Source organism: Ricinus communis, chromosome 3, assembly GCF_019578655.1.
Source record: "Ricinus communis isolate WT05 ecotype wild-type chromosome 3, ASM1957865v1, whole genome shotgun sequence".
Taxonomy (NCBI): domain Eukaryota; kingdom Viridiplantae; phylum Streptophyta; class Magnoliopsida; order Malpighiales; family Euphorbiaceae; genus Ricinus; species Ricinus communis.
In genome coordinates, this window is record NC_063258.1 from 26,793,831 (window position 1) to 26,807,878 (window position 14,048).

Below are 14,048 nucleotides of genomic sequence, written 5' to 3' on the forward strand. Positions count from 1 at the left end.
ATATTATGTTTTTGAAATTTTAATTTTTAATGTTTTTTTGCTTATAGAAACTTATTTTACTTTCTAGAAGATATATATAACTTGTTCTACTTTTTCTAAAAATTAAAAACTGCAATCCAAAAAATACTTATAGAAAACATTTTTAAAGAATTAAAAATAAAAAAATAAAGAACAAGGAATGTCAAAGTAATCAATGCAAATCAATTCTATAACTCAAAAGCTATTTTGGCCCCGCTATCACTCTGTGGGGTTTAATCATCAGATGGACGCTACGATGCCCTCTAATTTTGTGCAAACCATAGTAAGCCATGCAGCTGCATTTGATGGCAACTAATGTTGAGCTCTCTGAATTTAATGCTCGTCATAAGATTTTACGACTTAAGGGAACTTCTACTTGTTAGTCCTACTTTCTAGAACAATAGTATAAAAGCTAAGTAATTTATTTATTATTAATAGGGTAACGGAGTGTGAGATATAAAATAAATGATAACTATTCCACTTCCGTAAGCAGATAATTTGAACTCGAAACTTTTTTACTTTCAGGATCAAACACTATTAGTAATTGAATTAAACCTTGAGTAGTCCGATTAAGATTTGAAAACTTGTAATACTCGGATTTAAACTTTATAAAAGTCGCGACTTTGTAATTCTGGAGCTAACTCCAATACCAATGAGCCAACCTTCAATTCACGCAGAATTTCAATAGACATCCAACTGTGCTTAAAAGGACCGAGTGCACTTCTTCCAGGCAATGTGAATCAGTTGAAGAGAAGAGTATATGCTTTTTTATATCTTATTTTTCAAAGGCTTGAATATATGTTAGCTACAATTGTCAACTGTCAATTTAAGACAAAAAAATTGACTGAATTTATGAAAGTTGCAATATGCTGGTGGATTTTGAATAAGCTATAATGAGTTCAGACTTGAAACACAAATCTCTTTTAAAGATATTAGACTTGCTTCTGCTTATGTGAACTTGTGTACAGCTTCTTGCTTGATAGTTACTTGCTCTTGCTTCTGGTTGCTATCATTTTTATATCAATTGGATCAATTGCATGCATTAAATTGATCAGTTGCGTTCAATTCATTAGATACTACAGTGGAAAATTTAACCACTAACACAGATCCAAACCAGAGTGTGGACCATCCCCTATAAGTATTAATGTGTTTGCCAAGGCCAGCACCGGTTTCCCGTCACTTAACTCAAACTTTAGTTTCTGTATCAAAATGAGCCACCTCAGAGCAAACTGGTCCACCTAATTAGGCCCTGACGATATTAAGCTAAAGCTGAGACTATTGCCTAATAGCCCATTGCTATGCGTGGCTGAAACTGTTATTGTAATCTTCTCGAGGACACTTGCTAATACGAAAGTTCACTGTCCAGTAGTCTCAGCCTGATGAATAGCTATTTTGATAATCCTTTCCTCCTGGGTAAGTAACCACTAACCTGAACACAAGATGAAAATGAGGACTATTTTCTTGACAAGCTGGCAATTCTCTTTTTAGGCCACATGAATAAGAATCCAATTAGCAGTAAAAAGTTTTTCTCCCACTAACTTGAATGAATTTTACTATACAAGCAAGAAAAAAAATGCTCAGGATCCTATTATCTCCCAGTACAAGTGCGGATGAAGATCCAGAAAATAAAACCAAGAAGCCATGTCTACAAAAAGATTGTACAAGAGTAATACTGACCTAAAACTGTTGGAATACCAGTACCAAATTGTAAGGCAACCTATAGTTTGCACATATTGAGGGACGAACCTAAGGCTGAGAAGTAATCTGCAGCTGCTTCTGATTGCAAAACACAAGGGTCAATCCCTGGCATAGTGGACTTCCAACTGATTATCTGTTGCATCTTTTGTGAATGCCAATTCAGAAGCCAAGGCAATATGATCACTACCCCATTTCTGAAAATTATAATCAGTAAAAAATAGCTTAGAACATTCAATAGTGCATTGCAGCAAATAATATGCTCAAATAAATTCACTTCACTATAATCAACCACACAGTACCATGTCTTTCCATAATGCTTTTATGAATGCAATACCAAGCATTACGAAAGAACACAGAAAAGTATCTCAAAGAACTTATAGTAAAAAGCATTCTAATGAGTTTCATTTATCCAAATTCCTTGCTGAATTTGAATGTTAATAAGACCTACTAAAAGCAATCACAAACTTCAAAGACTTTATACCTTTGTTGGAAATCCCGGTGTCCATTGCATAGCATGTTTTGGTATTGGAGCAAGCACCCTGATCGTCTGGAGACCTTCAGATTTCCTGGATGTTGAATCAATTGAAAATAATGTTTAAATAGTTTCTAGAGTGATGCAAAAAAGAAAAATGCAAATCCTTTTCCCCATATTCTAGGTCAAGTAGCAAAGGGTTGAGCTAGAATTTTTTGTTTAACTAATTTAAACAAAAGCTTCACAAAAAACCCCTCCTACTTAGAAGAGTTTCAACACCGGATCTCTCTAGGCACAAGTTTGTTGAAAGATTAATCGTCCCTGCTTACAAATTAAATGTGCTCACTACACCATATCACGGTTTCATCAGAGAAACTTTGCCAGTGTAAGGAGTCCAGCAATATGCATGAAACATGCACAAATTGGAAAGAAAGAAGAGAATCTTAAGATAACTGACCATATATAATCAACTGTGCCTAAGAAACACCTATTGTAGCTGGTGACCAAGGGTTCTCCGTTTGGGTCTCTTGTCCCTGAACAGTCCTACAAAGAGCATTATTATAGAAGTTCCAGTTAAGAACTTCCTTACATTTCATTTGCCTAGAAGAAATATAAATGGAGGAAAAGAGCAAAACAAAATGATTTTTAGCTTAGTTGTTTAGCAGAAATATCAGATATTGTAGAAGAAGTAAAAGCTCATAACACCAAAATCTTTACCTCAACTTCTGCATATGCACTCTTAAGCTTCAAAGGATGTTCCAAAAAGGTGCAGTCTGCATTGCCAGTGGCAGTTGCTACTTCCATTGGAGTCCACAATGATGGATTATATGCAGTTTTGTCTACAGTGACAGACTCAGAATCCAGGTCCAGAGAAACACCATCAAGAACTTCATTACCATGTGAATGCACCTGAGGGTCAATTGGAACAGAGATACAGTCACTCTGGAAGTGAGCCAAATCTGATTGTGTGATTTGGCCAAAGTCAGTTTGAAAGGAATCTTCTTTGTCATGTAGTGCAGATAAAAATGTATTCTGATCTTCACCTACCATTCCATGTTCCAGTTGGAAGTCATTTACCTCCCCAGGAGATGCATCCTCCAGTTTCTCTTCTCCTTCATAGTAAAGGCCTGTAGACCCACTTGAGATATTGGCTTGACATGCTGTCAAAAGATCACTATTCTCATCATTAGCAATTGGATGGGATGACAGATATCCGGAACTCGGCAAAGGAGATACTTCAAGAGATTGTGCAAGATTGTCGATGTTTATGTCTTTATTTTCTTTGCAAATGTTGGAGGGGGAATTTTCACAACAGAATACTTGATTAGAAGGACAAGCAGATTTTGTCCATTCCATCTCATTCTTATCAGGATATGTTTCTTCACTATGGGAAGTTCCTGTAGGAGTTGACTTATGAATCAGGTCACTCTCATTCTCACGGTGAGATGTAGTTAGATTTTCCTCAAAGCGATTAATCAAAACTGAGATGGTTGATTCAGTGCCTTCCTTGCAACCGTCAATCACATCCTCCAGCATTTCTTTTGTCTCTTTGATACTCCCACTATGTAGAACTGCACATGATGCATCAGACACAGCTAGCATAGTTCTCATAACTTGAGGCGCAGAGCAGTTGTTAACAGAAGGAATACTATCATCATTTGGGATATTCTGCTTCTGCATGTCTGACAGAGAATCGTCCAATTTGTTATTTATAACAAGAGGAGTTTGACTTGAGTTATCAGAAGAAAGAATCCTGCACATTTTTTTGAGCTTTTAGCTTCGATGATTTGAAACATGCACATAAACCACCAGACTACCATAAAATCAATGTATCATTATAAACTCACCTGGGATTGGCATTAGGATTAGGAATATAATTTGGGTTGTTCTGCCTTGGAGCACGTATTTCAGAAGAAGCTTGTCCTGATACCTTATCTCGATCAATCCCAGACAAATCTAACTGCAGGATAGTAATGAAAATTAACAGCACATTCACAGAGCATAAAATATGCCAAGAAGTAAAGAACAAGCGTTTACCTTCTGTTCTGAAATAAAGTTGTATAATGGACTCTGATGCAAAATAAGGAACATTAACATCATAGAAAACAATAATTTAAATAAATCCAAAATTATGTTATAGAAGAACTAAAATATAACAGTAATGCAATTCTAGAAATGCAAAATCAGAAGTCATAACCTTTGGAGTACAGTTAAAATCCCCACAAAGAACAATCGGTGCATTCCACATTTTTGAAACCGCATATGCCCTATCCAGGAGCATTCTGACCTGCTTACAAAAGGCAAGTTGGTAAAAGCTACTACTGCACAAACTTAAGGCATTCGAAAATGCATTCTTCATCGGCCTACAGAAAATAAGAATTAAAAGGAAAACACTAACTATAAACTTTTCCATTCAAATGGCATTGTTATAACAATAAAGTGTCTTCCTTCATGCTTACAATCTGATTAGCATTTAAGTTGCCGGTATACTTCTTAATCTTATGATGTGCAGATTCACGCGTACTTAAAATTACATGCACAATTCAACATATAATATAGAAAAAACGCTATTACATAACAAAAGAAAAGTTACTGTTAGAATAACTTTAGCCACTGTTTTCCGCTAAAAGAATAGAAGGGGGGAAGAGAGTAGCTTTTATAATAATTAAAGAAAAAGAAAAGACCCTAATACATGCTAACTGCTAAGGACAGCCTCAATATACTACTGCTGTAATTACCTGACCAAGCTTAATTTCTCCCCTTTTAGGATTGTAAAGCACATGAATGTTACACATGATAACTTTATCAGAACCTGCTGAACTGCAAATGCAAAAAATACTAGCTCTTATTTGAGAATCAACATGAATTAGGTCTAATGATCTAAGATTTAATTTTTCATACAAGATAAAAATGAACAAGAATTAAATTTCTACCAACAAGTCGAGTTAGTGTTAAACCATTTTTATGGGAATAATAGGGTACATAACCACAAAATCCCTGAAATTTTACCTTGTAGGCAGAGCTGATGTGTTTGAAGTGCAATTATTACTCATTAACTGCCGATAGATAATGCAATTCAGTGACATCAAAGCACAAGAGCCGATTTATCAAGGAGAAAAAAATTGAAAGAATAATTAACTCAAGAAAAAAAAGAAAAACCAGGCCCTGTCTAATATTTTATTAAAAAATGTAATAAAAATCTAAAAAGTGATGGCTAATACCTCTAGCACACATATCTGAGCAACATTATCCCGAAGTCCAAGCTTATTGAACTCAATAGATTCTTCATGGAGCAACTTGAATCTGCCATGGAGGTAACAAATTGAAGTTTTTAAAGTACAATAACAAATATTTTTTAGATATAACTCCTACAAAGAATTAAGATGAATAATCCAGTAAGTTCTCTATAAACTTCAAAAATAACAAGATATAGGAACTCAACCTATTCATATGTGAGTAGTAATACCCCATGAAAGAACTGTACGTTTTCTTTTACCTTGATGTTCTCCAAAAGATTGCACAACCATCTACTGCATTGCCAGTTCTCATCTATACAGACATTAAGAAAAAGAAATAGTAAGTTGACTTATCTCCAATCACAACCAAGCAGCTGTGAGCTTAACAATATTAGAAACAAATGGAATAGTGATAGCAATTTAAAACAGACCTTCCAAATGCCACTATATCCCCGTGGCTTTAATTGGTCTGCCAGATCCTGAAATCTATCAACCTCCTTAAAAAACAAAAAAGAAAAAGAATGTCATGTCTAGTCACAAGCCATTTCATATCCAATGCACATAAAAATAAGCCAAAGAAGGTTAGTATTAATAGTACCTGAAAGCACATTATATCAGCTGACCATAAGCGAAGCTCAAAAAGTATACTTCTCATTCTCCATTCCCAATCTAACATATGGCGAGGTATGTGAAAGTAAAGCTTACGCCAATGGTTAATGGCAAGATAATCAGCCAATATATTATACGAAAGTACAATAAAGTTCTCTGCAGACCACACCAACAACAAACTCAAACACGGATAAAATGTACAAACTTAATATCAGAAGAAAAGAAAAAAGATAATAATAAAAGCAATCACCTGAATTAGGACGCGGTGCCGTTTTTGAATACTGCCAATCACGATAATCCGATGCCTTTGGAGGACGTGGACGTTGAAACCCTTGACTCTGATCAAACGGTGGTCGCCGGAAATGTGGATTTGGATAGTAACGCGGAGGCTGAGGACGGTGCTGGCTTTGATTGTAAGGTTGAGGTCCTGCTGCTTGACGGATACCTGAATTGGTTTCCTGGACTGAACGGAAATGCGAGTCTCCGGTCACTAATTGAGGACCTCTTCCGCCGCTGCTGTACTGAGGACGGTCGGAGAAGCCTCTTCTCCATTGATTTCTTCCACCTCGATACTGCATCAAATTTAAACAGATATTTCCATACACATAATATAATATAAAGGTACAGAGTAAAAAACATGTATATATATAGATAAGAGAGAGAGAGAGTATACAGAAGAGCGAGAAGACATTGAAGAAGCAGAGGTGAGGAATTGAAGAGAAGCAGCAGAGGAACGCTTCATCGAGTTGGTCGGCGAGACGGTGGTATAACTGGTAAGACGATTTGTAATTCAATCGCTGATACTACTAGTCGTATGTTATTTTCTTTTCAAGCATAAACGACGGGTCGTTAATTTCGGTTAAAACACCAGTCCTCTTGTGATTATCATAAAATTTTCATCCAACGGTTGATGATATAACGCCATCATCTTCTTCCTCACCACTACATCATTTACGCGAAGCTGGTACTGCAGAAGAGTGTTTCTTTTTGTTGAGGTGGAAAACGATGCAGTTGTATTCGTCTCTATCAAGTCCACAATCTTTGTCTGTTTTATACAAATCCAAGTCCTTCAACGGAGACAACAAATCAGCGGCGGCTGTCTCAATAAGCCCTCGTTTTAGAGCTTCCGCTGCTGATGTGCCTGATTTCCTCTCTGCTAATTGGTATGCCAATATTGCTAGACATATATGTTTCCCTTCAATTTCCTTTTTTTCTCTTTGACTTCAAATTCTTATATTTGATAGAATTTCATCATCTTGGTTTTTGGTAAGTTTGAATTGGGCGATAAATTGTTATCTAATTTTATTGCAGGCTTGAATCTCGTAGGAAGAGACCTTTCGGCCCCAGGCTGAACGTAACTTTCTCACCATTAAAATATTCCCAGAAAAATCACTTTCTTTTATGTTAGAAAAAAAAAAAAGTTAACTTGAATCTATGTTAAACTCTGTTGTAGTTTAGTGCAGAAGAAGCAGTGCAGCACCAGCTTGATGCATTAAAGTACAACGATCAGCCACGTCCAGATTATGGAATCGAGGTCATGTACAGGGTAATTCTATTCTCACTCAGTTTCTTTCTTTTGGTGTTTTTGTTGCTATTGATGTCAAATAAAATTTCTTTTCTCTTGGCATCCTTCTTTCTTGGTAGGGAGGGGATGCCATTCTCCATGAATTCCTGCAAAACAAAGGCCCTTCAATGCCTAGGCCAGTACTCCGGAGTTCAAAGTGGCATATAGATAGAAAAATGAATAGGAAAGTGAAGATGACAGAGCTTGATAAAACCATCCATGCGGGGGTTTGGGGTGTTCATTTTATTAATGTTCATTGATCAAATACAGTTATTGAGAAAAATGTGTATATATGATTGTTGTTATCGTTTGCTATGACAGTTTGCTGGGTTTGATCCTTTTGAGAGGTCAACTTATTTTGGACCATTCTTCGATTTGGGGCAGGTTAGTTAAATTTGGAATTTGTGACCTCTTTCTTTGATCAATTACCATAATTTTTAAATTATCTTGGTTGATGTCATTATTGCAGTTTGAAAGGTTTAGGCGGATTTTTCACCATTCAACCTATCGAGTGTTGCTAGGTCACAAAGAGAGAAAGATCTTAAGCAGTTTGATGGTGAAGGAGGTTTGATCTTTTTTCTTTTCCTGTTTGGTTTAATATTTAAGTTTTATTTTGATTTTCACACGAGCTGACAAGCAGATGCATATGTTGAATCAAGACATACACTGATTCTGTCAAGTTAAAGAGTCTAACTCCTTTAGCACACAATAAGAGTTTTCTGTATTCGTATTAATTGGGTGTGATGTGCCTGCTCTTGTGAAACAGAATTGGTTCAAGCAGCGGGTTTGGATACGAGGAAATCGTCCAGAGGAAGAAGAAATATTTCAGTTTACCATGGTTCAGGTAACCACACCCTTTGTTTTATCATTCATATTTCCGGATAAAATGAGGATCAGCATCGCTTCTCCATTTATATTATTTGATTGAAGGTAGCATTATATTACTTATTGTTAGAACATCCATATTGAATATATTGGATTAGCAGTTATGATGGATTGTTTATGTTGACAATAGTCTTTGAATTTGAGACCCATATTACAAAAGAAGAGCTAAAGTTCTTGGATGTTATGCATATCAATGTATACCTGTGTGTGGCTTGTTGTTGGCAGAGAGTTGGTGGTTCATGGGATGGATATTGGCTGACAGAGTCTCTACATCATGATGGAGATGCTTTTGCTGGTGGCTTGGCCTACTAAACGCTCGAACAGCAGTGCAGCTGGGAATGACATAATAAACATTTTATAGTCCTATCAAATAAGTTCGTTGTTTGTCTACTCAGTCTCTGCATTATGTACATATATTATAGTAAGTTGCGGTCATGTTTGTCAACCCCTCCAACTGTTGTAAATTAAAGCTGTATGTACTGTTATATAGGACAAATGACCAATTTTCCCCTCTTCATTGGTTTGTTCTGATTGGTCTCTCATGCCTCTGAATCTGGCTTTTCCACAGATCTATGTTCTTCCATATTCTGCAATCATGTAAATCAGGAGTACATGTGAAAAACTAACCAGTAAAATTACTAAAGAATTTTTTATCGGCTAGCTGAATAATGGCAAATGCAAAAGCAACTATCAAGGGCAAAGGTCCTTTTTGCTATAATGATCATAGATAAGGACCTAGGTTATCGGTGGAGGCTAGCATATGTGGCATGTCATAAAATTTTCTGACCATGGTAATTTAAGCTTCTCATTACAAAATTTCTTAAACTACATGAGATGCCAACTAATGAGTAATGCATCTTTAATTCGCACCTGTTCTCATAAAGAGCAAAGTCTAAAATTAGATCTCATTCTTAAGATCAAAATACAAATGATTGGATCTCATTCTTGAGAGCCATTTTGCCTTGGCTGATTTAGCATGAGCAGCCAGCTAGGCCATAGCCAGCGTCACCAGAGCAAACAATTTTGAGCGTACAAGCTTCACATCAAAAACTTATCGAACTGCAACAGCCTTCTTCTGAGTCTGGACGGAATATAAAATTTCAAAATATTCATACACTATCAAGAATTTATATTAATAATAATAATAATAAAAAAGTCATTGGTCCACCATCTATGCATCAAATGAACCGTTTAATAACTCATTTCAACAATCAGATTCTGACGTTGCAAAAATAATAGAGTTCAACAATAGCATCAAAAACCAAGGATTGGCAAAACAGCGGCTAACTTTGCAACATCATTTCTTTGCCTGAGGAGTGATGATTTTCGTGAGAACATAGCAGTCAGGCGGAGTGATGTTTGTATAATAGTTCTGGATGGTTTCTATAATCTCAAATCCAAATTTCTTATAGAACTTGATGGCATCTTCATTGTTTGTCTGCACATGCAAGTAAATTTCAGATATTGTTTGCTTGGAGCAGAGATCAAGAACATGATTCAATAGCCTTGTACCTGCGCAATCACAGATATCCAATGAGAAGTGGCATTTCCCAAATTTCAACTTTCTTTCATGAACTTTAACTCTATGTTTATAGAAATGAGTTCCTAAAATTTGAGCGCTTTATAGAAAGAGTATCCGGACCTGTTCTCAACTATGGTTCTATTACTTCTATAGTACAGATTTGTTGATTACTTTTCTTAGTTCGGGCATCAGATACTGAATCTACCGCTAATTAAAACAACTTGAAAACCCTAAATTGCATGGGAGAATTCACATAAAGTAAAGGGATTTATAATTTCCAAAGGAAAGAAAGTACTGATTCTGCATTCGGACAGTAAGCTGTTTGCCAACAACTGTAATCTGCAAATGCAGCAACAACCGAGATTTGTAGAAGTGGTTCATAATCACTCACCAATGCCTAGTCCTCTATAGGGTGCTAAAACACCTAATGTCATTATGTAAACACGAACAGCCCCACCTTCCTTCTTCTCCAGCCGGCACGCGATTGCACCAACGCAGATGTCACTATAGTACGCTGGATACAAAACATTATCAGAAAAATCAAATAATTGATTATTTGTGACATGTTGCTCTCTAGCATATGCATTATCTAACATGTCCATATAAAAAGGTCTGTCAAAAACAGATTTCAAAGACATTATCTACACAATTTAGAGTAGAAACTTGAAAGTTGCGGCATTCCTTTCAACATAGTGAACAATAATCTTCAACTTACAGCAAAATTAACGGTTACATTTATTCGGTACCGAAAAATTGATAAATATCTAAAATAACGAGTCAGAGTATAACTAATTTCTGGACAAGCTTCAAACGGAAAGGAAAAAGAGAAACAGACCTAGCTTAGTAAAATCGCCAGAAGCGAGAGCATCGCTGTAATACTTGTCGTTGTAGCGAACAGGGAAAAGTGCGGTATTGAGCTTCTTGAGCTGCATCACGTTCTTATCTCTCACTCCGTCTAGCGATATCGACATTTCACGCCCTGCCCCCATTTTCCTTTTCTTTATCTCTACTGTACGGACAAACTGCGTATTTATAGCGTATGGAAAGACGATTATTCGATGATGGAGATGAAAAGAGAATGTAGTTGGGGGAATTTGGGGTTTTCTTCTCTCTCTTTTTCTTTTTTTTTTTTCTTTCCGCGTAGCTTTCTAGTTGATTCGCTTTTTAAGTGTGTTTGGGTGCCGTTAAAAATGTGTTGGGTTGGTTCGGGCCTATGTTTTTTTGATTCCAGACCCAATAAGGAACACAAAAGGCCAATCCTATTTTTGATATGGGCCGTAAAATCCTATATTTCTTCTTTTTATTTTCTCTTTAAATCTTTTTCTTTTAAATATTATTAATTTAAAAAATAAAATGCAAGAGGAATGCTGTTTCTGGGATTTTCATATTACTGTAGTCTTTGATTGTTCATTTTCTGTCGTAGAAAATCTTCCCTCCTCAGGAAAAATGATCTTGTTATTTCATTCTATTGAACCTAAATAAAAAGACACACAAACGTTAATTTGAATTTGTAAAAAAGGAAGAAAATCAAAGGTTCATTATGTAGCATTTAAGCAGCAGCAGCAGCAGCACCACCACCACCAATAATAGCATTTGCAGTAATGTTGGCAACCCCATCTCCACCACTCCTTCCACGGTCTCCGTCCGGCGGAGAAAGCAATAATGGTAGCCGTTGGATGTTAGAATTGTGCGAGAAAAACCAAAATGAAGCAAACGTCAAGAAATGATAGTGCCACAAACAATGACAACAGCTATGGCAGTCGCTTTCCCCATGAATACATATTATCAAAAACGTCAATGAACAAAAGTAATAAGGGTATCTTTGTGAAGAAACATCACTTTCTTATCAATAATTGACTTTGGTTGGGTTGGGCTTCAAACATCACTTTCTTATCTTTAATCAACTAAATAAAATTTTAATTGTCGTTTAATTATGATCTCTATTTCCTACAAGACCCGCACCACATGTTTCCTACAAGATCCAACGTAGGCATCCGCACAAGACTCAACGTACTGTACAGACACAGAATCATCAGAGAAAGAGAGACACATGAGTGTGGATAACAAGCCAAAAGCAATAATAGTAGGAGGAAGCATAGCGGGATTATCATGTGCGCACGCCCTCATTTCAGCAGGATGGAATGTTCTTGTGCTTGAGAAATCAATCTCGCCTCCTAAGGGCAGCTCAACTGGTGCTGGAATTGGACTTGACCTTCTTTCTCAGCAGATCATCAAGTCATGGCTTTCCCAATCTCAGCCTTTTGAAGAACTCAGCTTTCCTCTCACTATTGATCAGGTTAATATGCTTATTTATGATTTTTCTTAGTACCCAACTACCCAATTCCTTATACTCTAGTTATCATCTCTTTTTTACTGCTACTAGCATAGCTTCGCATCCAATTCTGTGCTAATAGAATAGTTTAAATGCTTAATTATTGTTTTTATTAGTACCATTTGCTTATAATGTATTTAGCTCTTATTTACTGGCTTATTGCTACTAGCATAGTTTTGTATTCAATTCTGTGCTTTCTTAATTAATTGAAAACGAAACCTTTTTCTTTAAAAAAGAGAAAAAGAAAAGAATAAAGATTAGAAAAGCATGAAACTTTTTTGGTACGATGGTACTAGTACTTGTAGTAGAAGGATGTTTAATGAGTTGAAATTTAATTTTTCTATGTTGTGTTTTATCTTAACAGAATGTTGTAACAGATGGAGATAACACCATTAGGATATTGACAAGAGATGAGAAGTTCACTTTTAGAGCTGCACATTGGGCTGATCTCCATGGCCTTCTGTACAGTGATTTACCACATGAAATATTTTTGTGGGGTCACTTGTGCCTTTCTTTCTATGTTTCCGAAGACAAGACCTCCGTTAATGTTAAGGCTAAAGCTCTTCAAACTGATGAGATTATAGAGATAAACGGGGACTTGCTTGTTGCAGCAGATGGGAGTCTCTCTTCAATTCGCAGAACTTTTCTTCCTGACCTGAAACTGAGGTTTGTAAATGCTTAGAAATGAGATGGTCTTCGTATTTATCACTAATGTTCTGATGATCCGGTTGTAGCAAACTAGCATGTAATGCTGGATTTTTGGTATTGCTCTGTAGGTATTCTGGTAACTGTGCTTGGAGAGGGGTGGTTGATTTTTCAGGAAAAGAGACATCAGAAACTATTATAGGCCTTAGAAAGGTGTATCCTGATCTTGGGAACTGCTCATACTTTCACCTCACTACTGGAAGTCATATTGTGCTTTATGAACTTCGCAATCAAAAGCTTAATTGGGTTTGGTATGTTCATCATCCAGAGCCTGAACTGAAGGTGACTGCCTACTGGCATCTCTTCTTCCAAATTACAATTTCATGATATTGCTTGCTAATATTCTTTCTATGAGCCAGCTATAGCTGATAAATGTTGCTTAGAATACAGGGAAATTCAGTTACCATGAAAGTAAGCAGCGACATGATAAACAATATGTACCAAGAAGCAGAGAAGGTTTGGCCTCCAGAGTTTGCGGAACTGATTAAAGAGACAAAGGAGCCTTTTCTAAATTTTATATATGACTGCGATCCTCTACAGCAGATTGTTTGGGAAAATGTGGTAGTAATTGGAGATGCTGCACATCCGACAACTCCTCATGGCGCGAGAAGCACAAATATGGCAATTGCAGATGCTGCGGTATTGGGTAAATGTCTTGGGAAGTGGGGAGTGGAAAATCTGCATTCAGCACTTGAAGAATATCAGCATCTTCGGCTAACAGTCAGCTCAAAGCAGACTATTTTGCCTTTATATTGTAACTCTCACCATCTTTTCCAATCTAGAGAATAAATTCTAGGTTTCTTTACTTCTTTTCCAACTTGAGCTTCTAATATGAGAGAGGTTAAGAGAACAAAGCTATAAAATTCAGATTCAGTAAATTCAGTCCGACTCTTTTTGTATGTGATTGTTAGGGTCTTTAGACTATCCAAATCTAGTCTAATCTTGCAACTAGTCAACAATTACGACTAAGTGCTTAGGGTTTATAGCCGCAATGAAGTTATGATGAG

General features: G+C 36.4%; 4 protein-coding genes across 11 annotated transcripts; 2 read left to right on the top strand and 2 right to left on the bottom strand.

The window, feature by feature from the left end:
- Window positions 1-779: 779 nt before the first annotated feature.
- LOC8284853 (carbon catabolite repressor protein 4 homolog 6) lies at window positions 780-6,848 on the bottom strand. 6 transcript variants are annotated; one of them, XR_001534875.3, is made up of 16 exons: window positions 6,707-6,848; window positions 6,284-6,605; window positions 6,023-6,189; window positions 5,856-5,921; window positions 5,685-5,737; window positions 5,410-5,491; window positions 5,198-5,247; window positions 4,927-5,008; window positions 4,386-4,475; window positions 4,226-4,258; window positions 4,036-4,148; window positions 2,906-3,941; window positions 2,646-2,731; window positions 2,198-2,282; window positions 1,696-1,910; window positions 780-1,447 (listed from the first exon to the last, which is right to left on the bottom strand). XR_001534875.3 is itself a non-coding variant. In XM_015716250.3 (16 exons), the coding sequence occupies exons 1-16, from the start codon at window positions 6,773-6,775 to the stop codon at window positions 1,815-1,817; spliced, it is 2,292 nt and encodes a 763-aa protein (XP_015571736.2). In that variant the 5' UTR covers window positions 6,776-6,848; the 3' UTR covers window positions 1,528-1,814. The 6 variants fall into 6 exon arrangements, 4 of the variants coding, with proteins under 4 accessions (XP_015571736.2, XP_048228393.1, XP_015571733.2 ...); XM_015716250.3 differs by lacking the exon at window positions 780-1,447 and having other exon boundaries at window positions 1,528-1,910; window positions 2,906-3,097; window positions 3,236-3,941; XM_048372436.1 differs by lacking the exon at window positions 780-1,447 and having other exon boundaries at window positions 1,528-1,910; window positions 6,023-6,093.
- A 144-nt stretch (window positions 6,849-6,992) lies between these two features.
- Window positions 6,993-8,999, top strand: LOC8284852. 2 transcript variants are annotated; one of them, XM_048372438.1, is made up of 8 exons: window positions 6,993-7,196; window positions 7,345-7,387; window positions 7,487-7,579; window positions 7,678-7,824; window positions 7,919-7,981; window positions 8,067-8,162; window positions 8,364-8,441; window positions 8,708-8,999. In XM_048372438.1, the coding sequence occupies exons 1-8, from the start codon at window positions 7,039-7,041 to the stop codon at window positions 8,792-8,794; spliced, it is 765 nt and encodes a 254-aa protein (XP_048228395.1). In that variant the 5' UTR covers window positions 6,993-7,038; the 3' UTR covers window positions 8,795-8,999. The 2 variants fall into 2 exon arrangements, with proteins under 2 accessions (XP_048228395.1, XP_025012217.1); XM_025156449.2 differs by lacking the exon at window positions 7,678-7,824.
- Window positions 9,000-9,575: 576 nt separating this feature from the next.
- LOC8284851 (N-alpha-acetyltransferase 50) lies at window positions 9,576-11,189 on the bottom strand. The gene is made up of 3 exons (XM_002514314.4): window positions 10,840-11,189; window positions 10,396-10,518; window positions 9,576-9,994 (listed from the first exon to the last, which is right to left on the bottom strand). The coding sequence occupies exons 1-3, from the start codon at window positions 10,991-10,993 to the stop codon at window positions 9,780-9,782; spliced, it is 492 nt and encodes a 163-aa protein (XP_002514360.1). The 5' UTR covers window positions 10,994-11,189; the 3' UTR covers window positions 9,576-9,779.
- A 748-nt stretch (window positions 11,190-11,937) lies between these two features.
- LOC8284849 (6-hydroxynicotinate 3-monooxygenase-like) lies at window positions 11,938-13,919 on the top strand. 2 transcript variants are annotated; one of them, XM_015716197.3, is made up of 4 exons: window positions 11,938-12,300; window positions 12,701-13,002; window positions 13,113-13,323; window positions 13,432-13,919. In XM_015716197.3, exons 1-4 carry the CDS (start codon window positions 12,055-12,057, stop codon window positions 13,828-13,830), a joined length of 1,158 nt encoding a protein of 385 aa, XP_015571683.2. In that variant the 5' UTR covers window positions 11,938-12,054; the 3' UTR covers window positions 13,831-13,919. The 2 variants fall into 2 exon arrangements, with proteins under 2 accessions (XP_015571683.2, XP_048228394.1); XM_048372437.1 differs by having other exon boundaries at window positions 13,425-13,658.
- Window positions 13,920-14,048: the final 129 nt, after the last annotated feature.

Coding starts and splice junctions, on each gene's coding strand:
- LOC8284852 (XM_048372438.1), top strand. CDS start 7,039: ATGCAGTTGTATTCGTCTCTATCAAGTCCACAATCTTTGTCTGTTTTA. Junction 7,580..7,677: donor GAATCGAGGTCATGTACAGG/GTAATTCTATTC, acceptor CTTTCTTGGTAG/GGAGGGGATGCCATTCTCCA. Junction 7,982..8,066: donor CATTCTTCGATTTGGGGCAG/GTTAGTTAAATT, acceptor TCATTATTGCAG/TTTGAAAGGTTTAGGCGGAT.
- LOC8284851 (XM_002514314.4), bottom strand. CDS start 10,993: ATGGGGGCAGGGCGTGAAATGTCGATATCGCTAGACGGAGTGAGAGAT. Junction 10,519..10,839: donor TGGCGATTTTACTAAGCTAG/GTCTGTTTCTCT, acceptor TTTTGTATCCAG/CGTACTATAGTGACATCTGC. Junction 9,995..10,395: donor CTATAGAGGACTAGGCATTG/GTGAGTGATTAT, acceptor GTGATTGCGCAG/GTACAAGGCTATTGAATCAT.
- LOC8284853 (XM_002514316.4), bottom strand. CDS start 6,775: ATGAAGCGTTCCTCTGCTGCTTCTCTTCAATTCCTCACCTCTGCTTCT. Junction 4,476..4,926: donor GAGAAATTAAGCTTGGTCAG/GTAATTACAGCA, acceptor TTTTGTAAGCAG/GTCAGAATGCTCCTGGATAG. Junction 2,283..2,645: donor GGCACAGTTGATTATATATG/GTCAGTTATCTT, acceptor TTCAACATCCAG/GAAATCTGAAGGTCTCCAGA.
- LOC8284849 (XM_015716197.3), top strand. CDS start 12,055: ATGAGTGTGGATAACAAGCCAAAAGCAATAATAGTAGGAGGAAGCATA. Junction 13,003..13,112: donor CTTCCTGACCTGAAACTGAG/GTTTGTAAATGC, acceptor ATTGCTCTGTAG/GTATTCTGGTAACTGTGCTT. Junction 13,324..13,431: donor ATCCAGAGCCTGAACTGAAG/GTGACTGCCTAC, acceptor CTTAGAATACAG/GGAAATTCAGTTACCATGAA.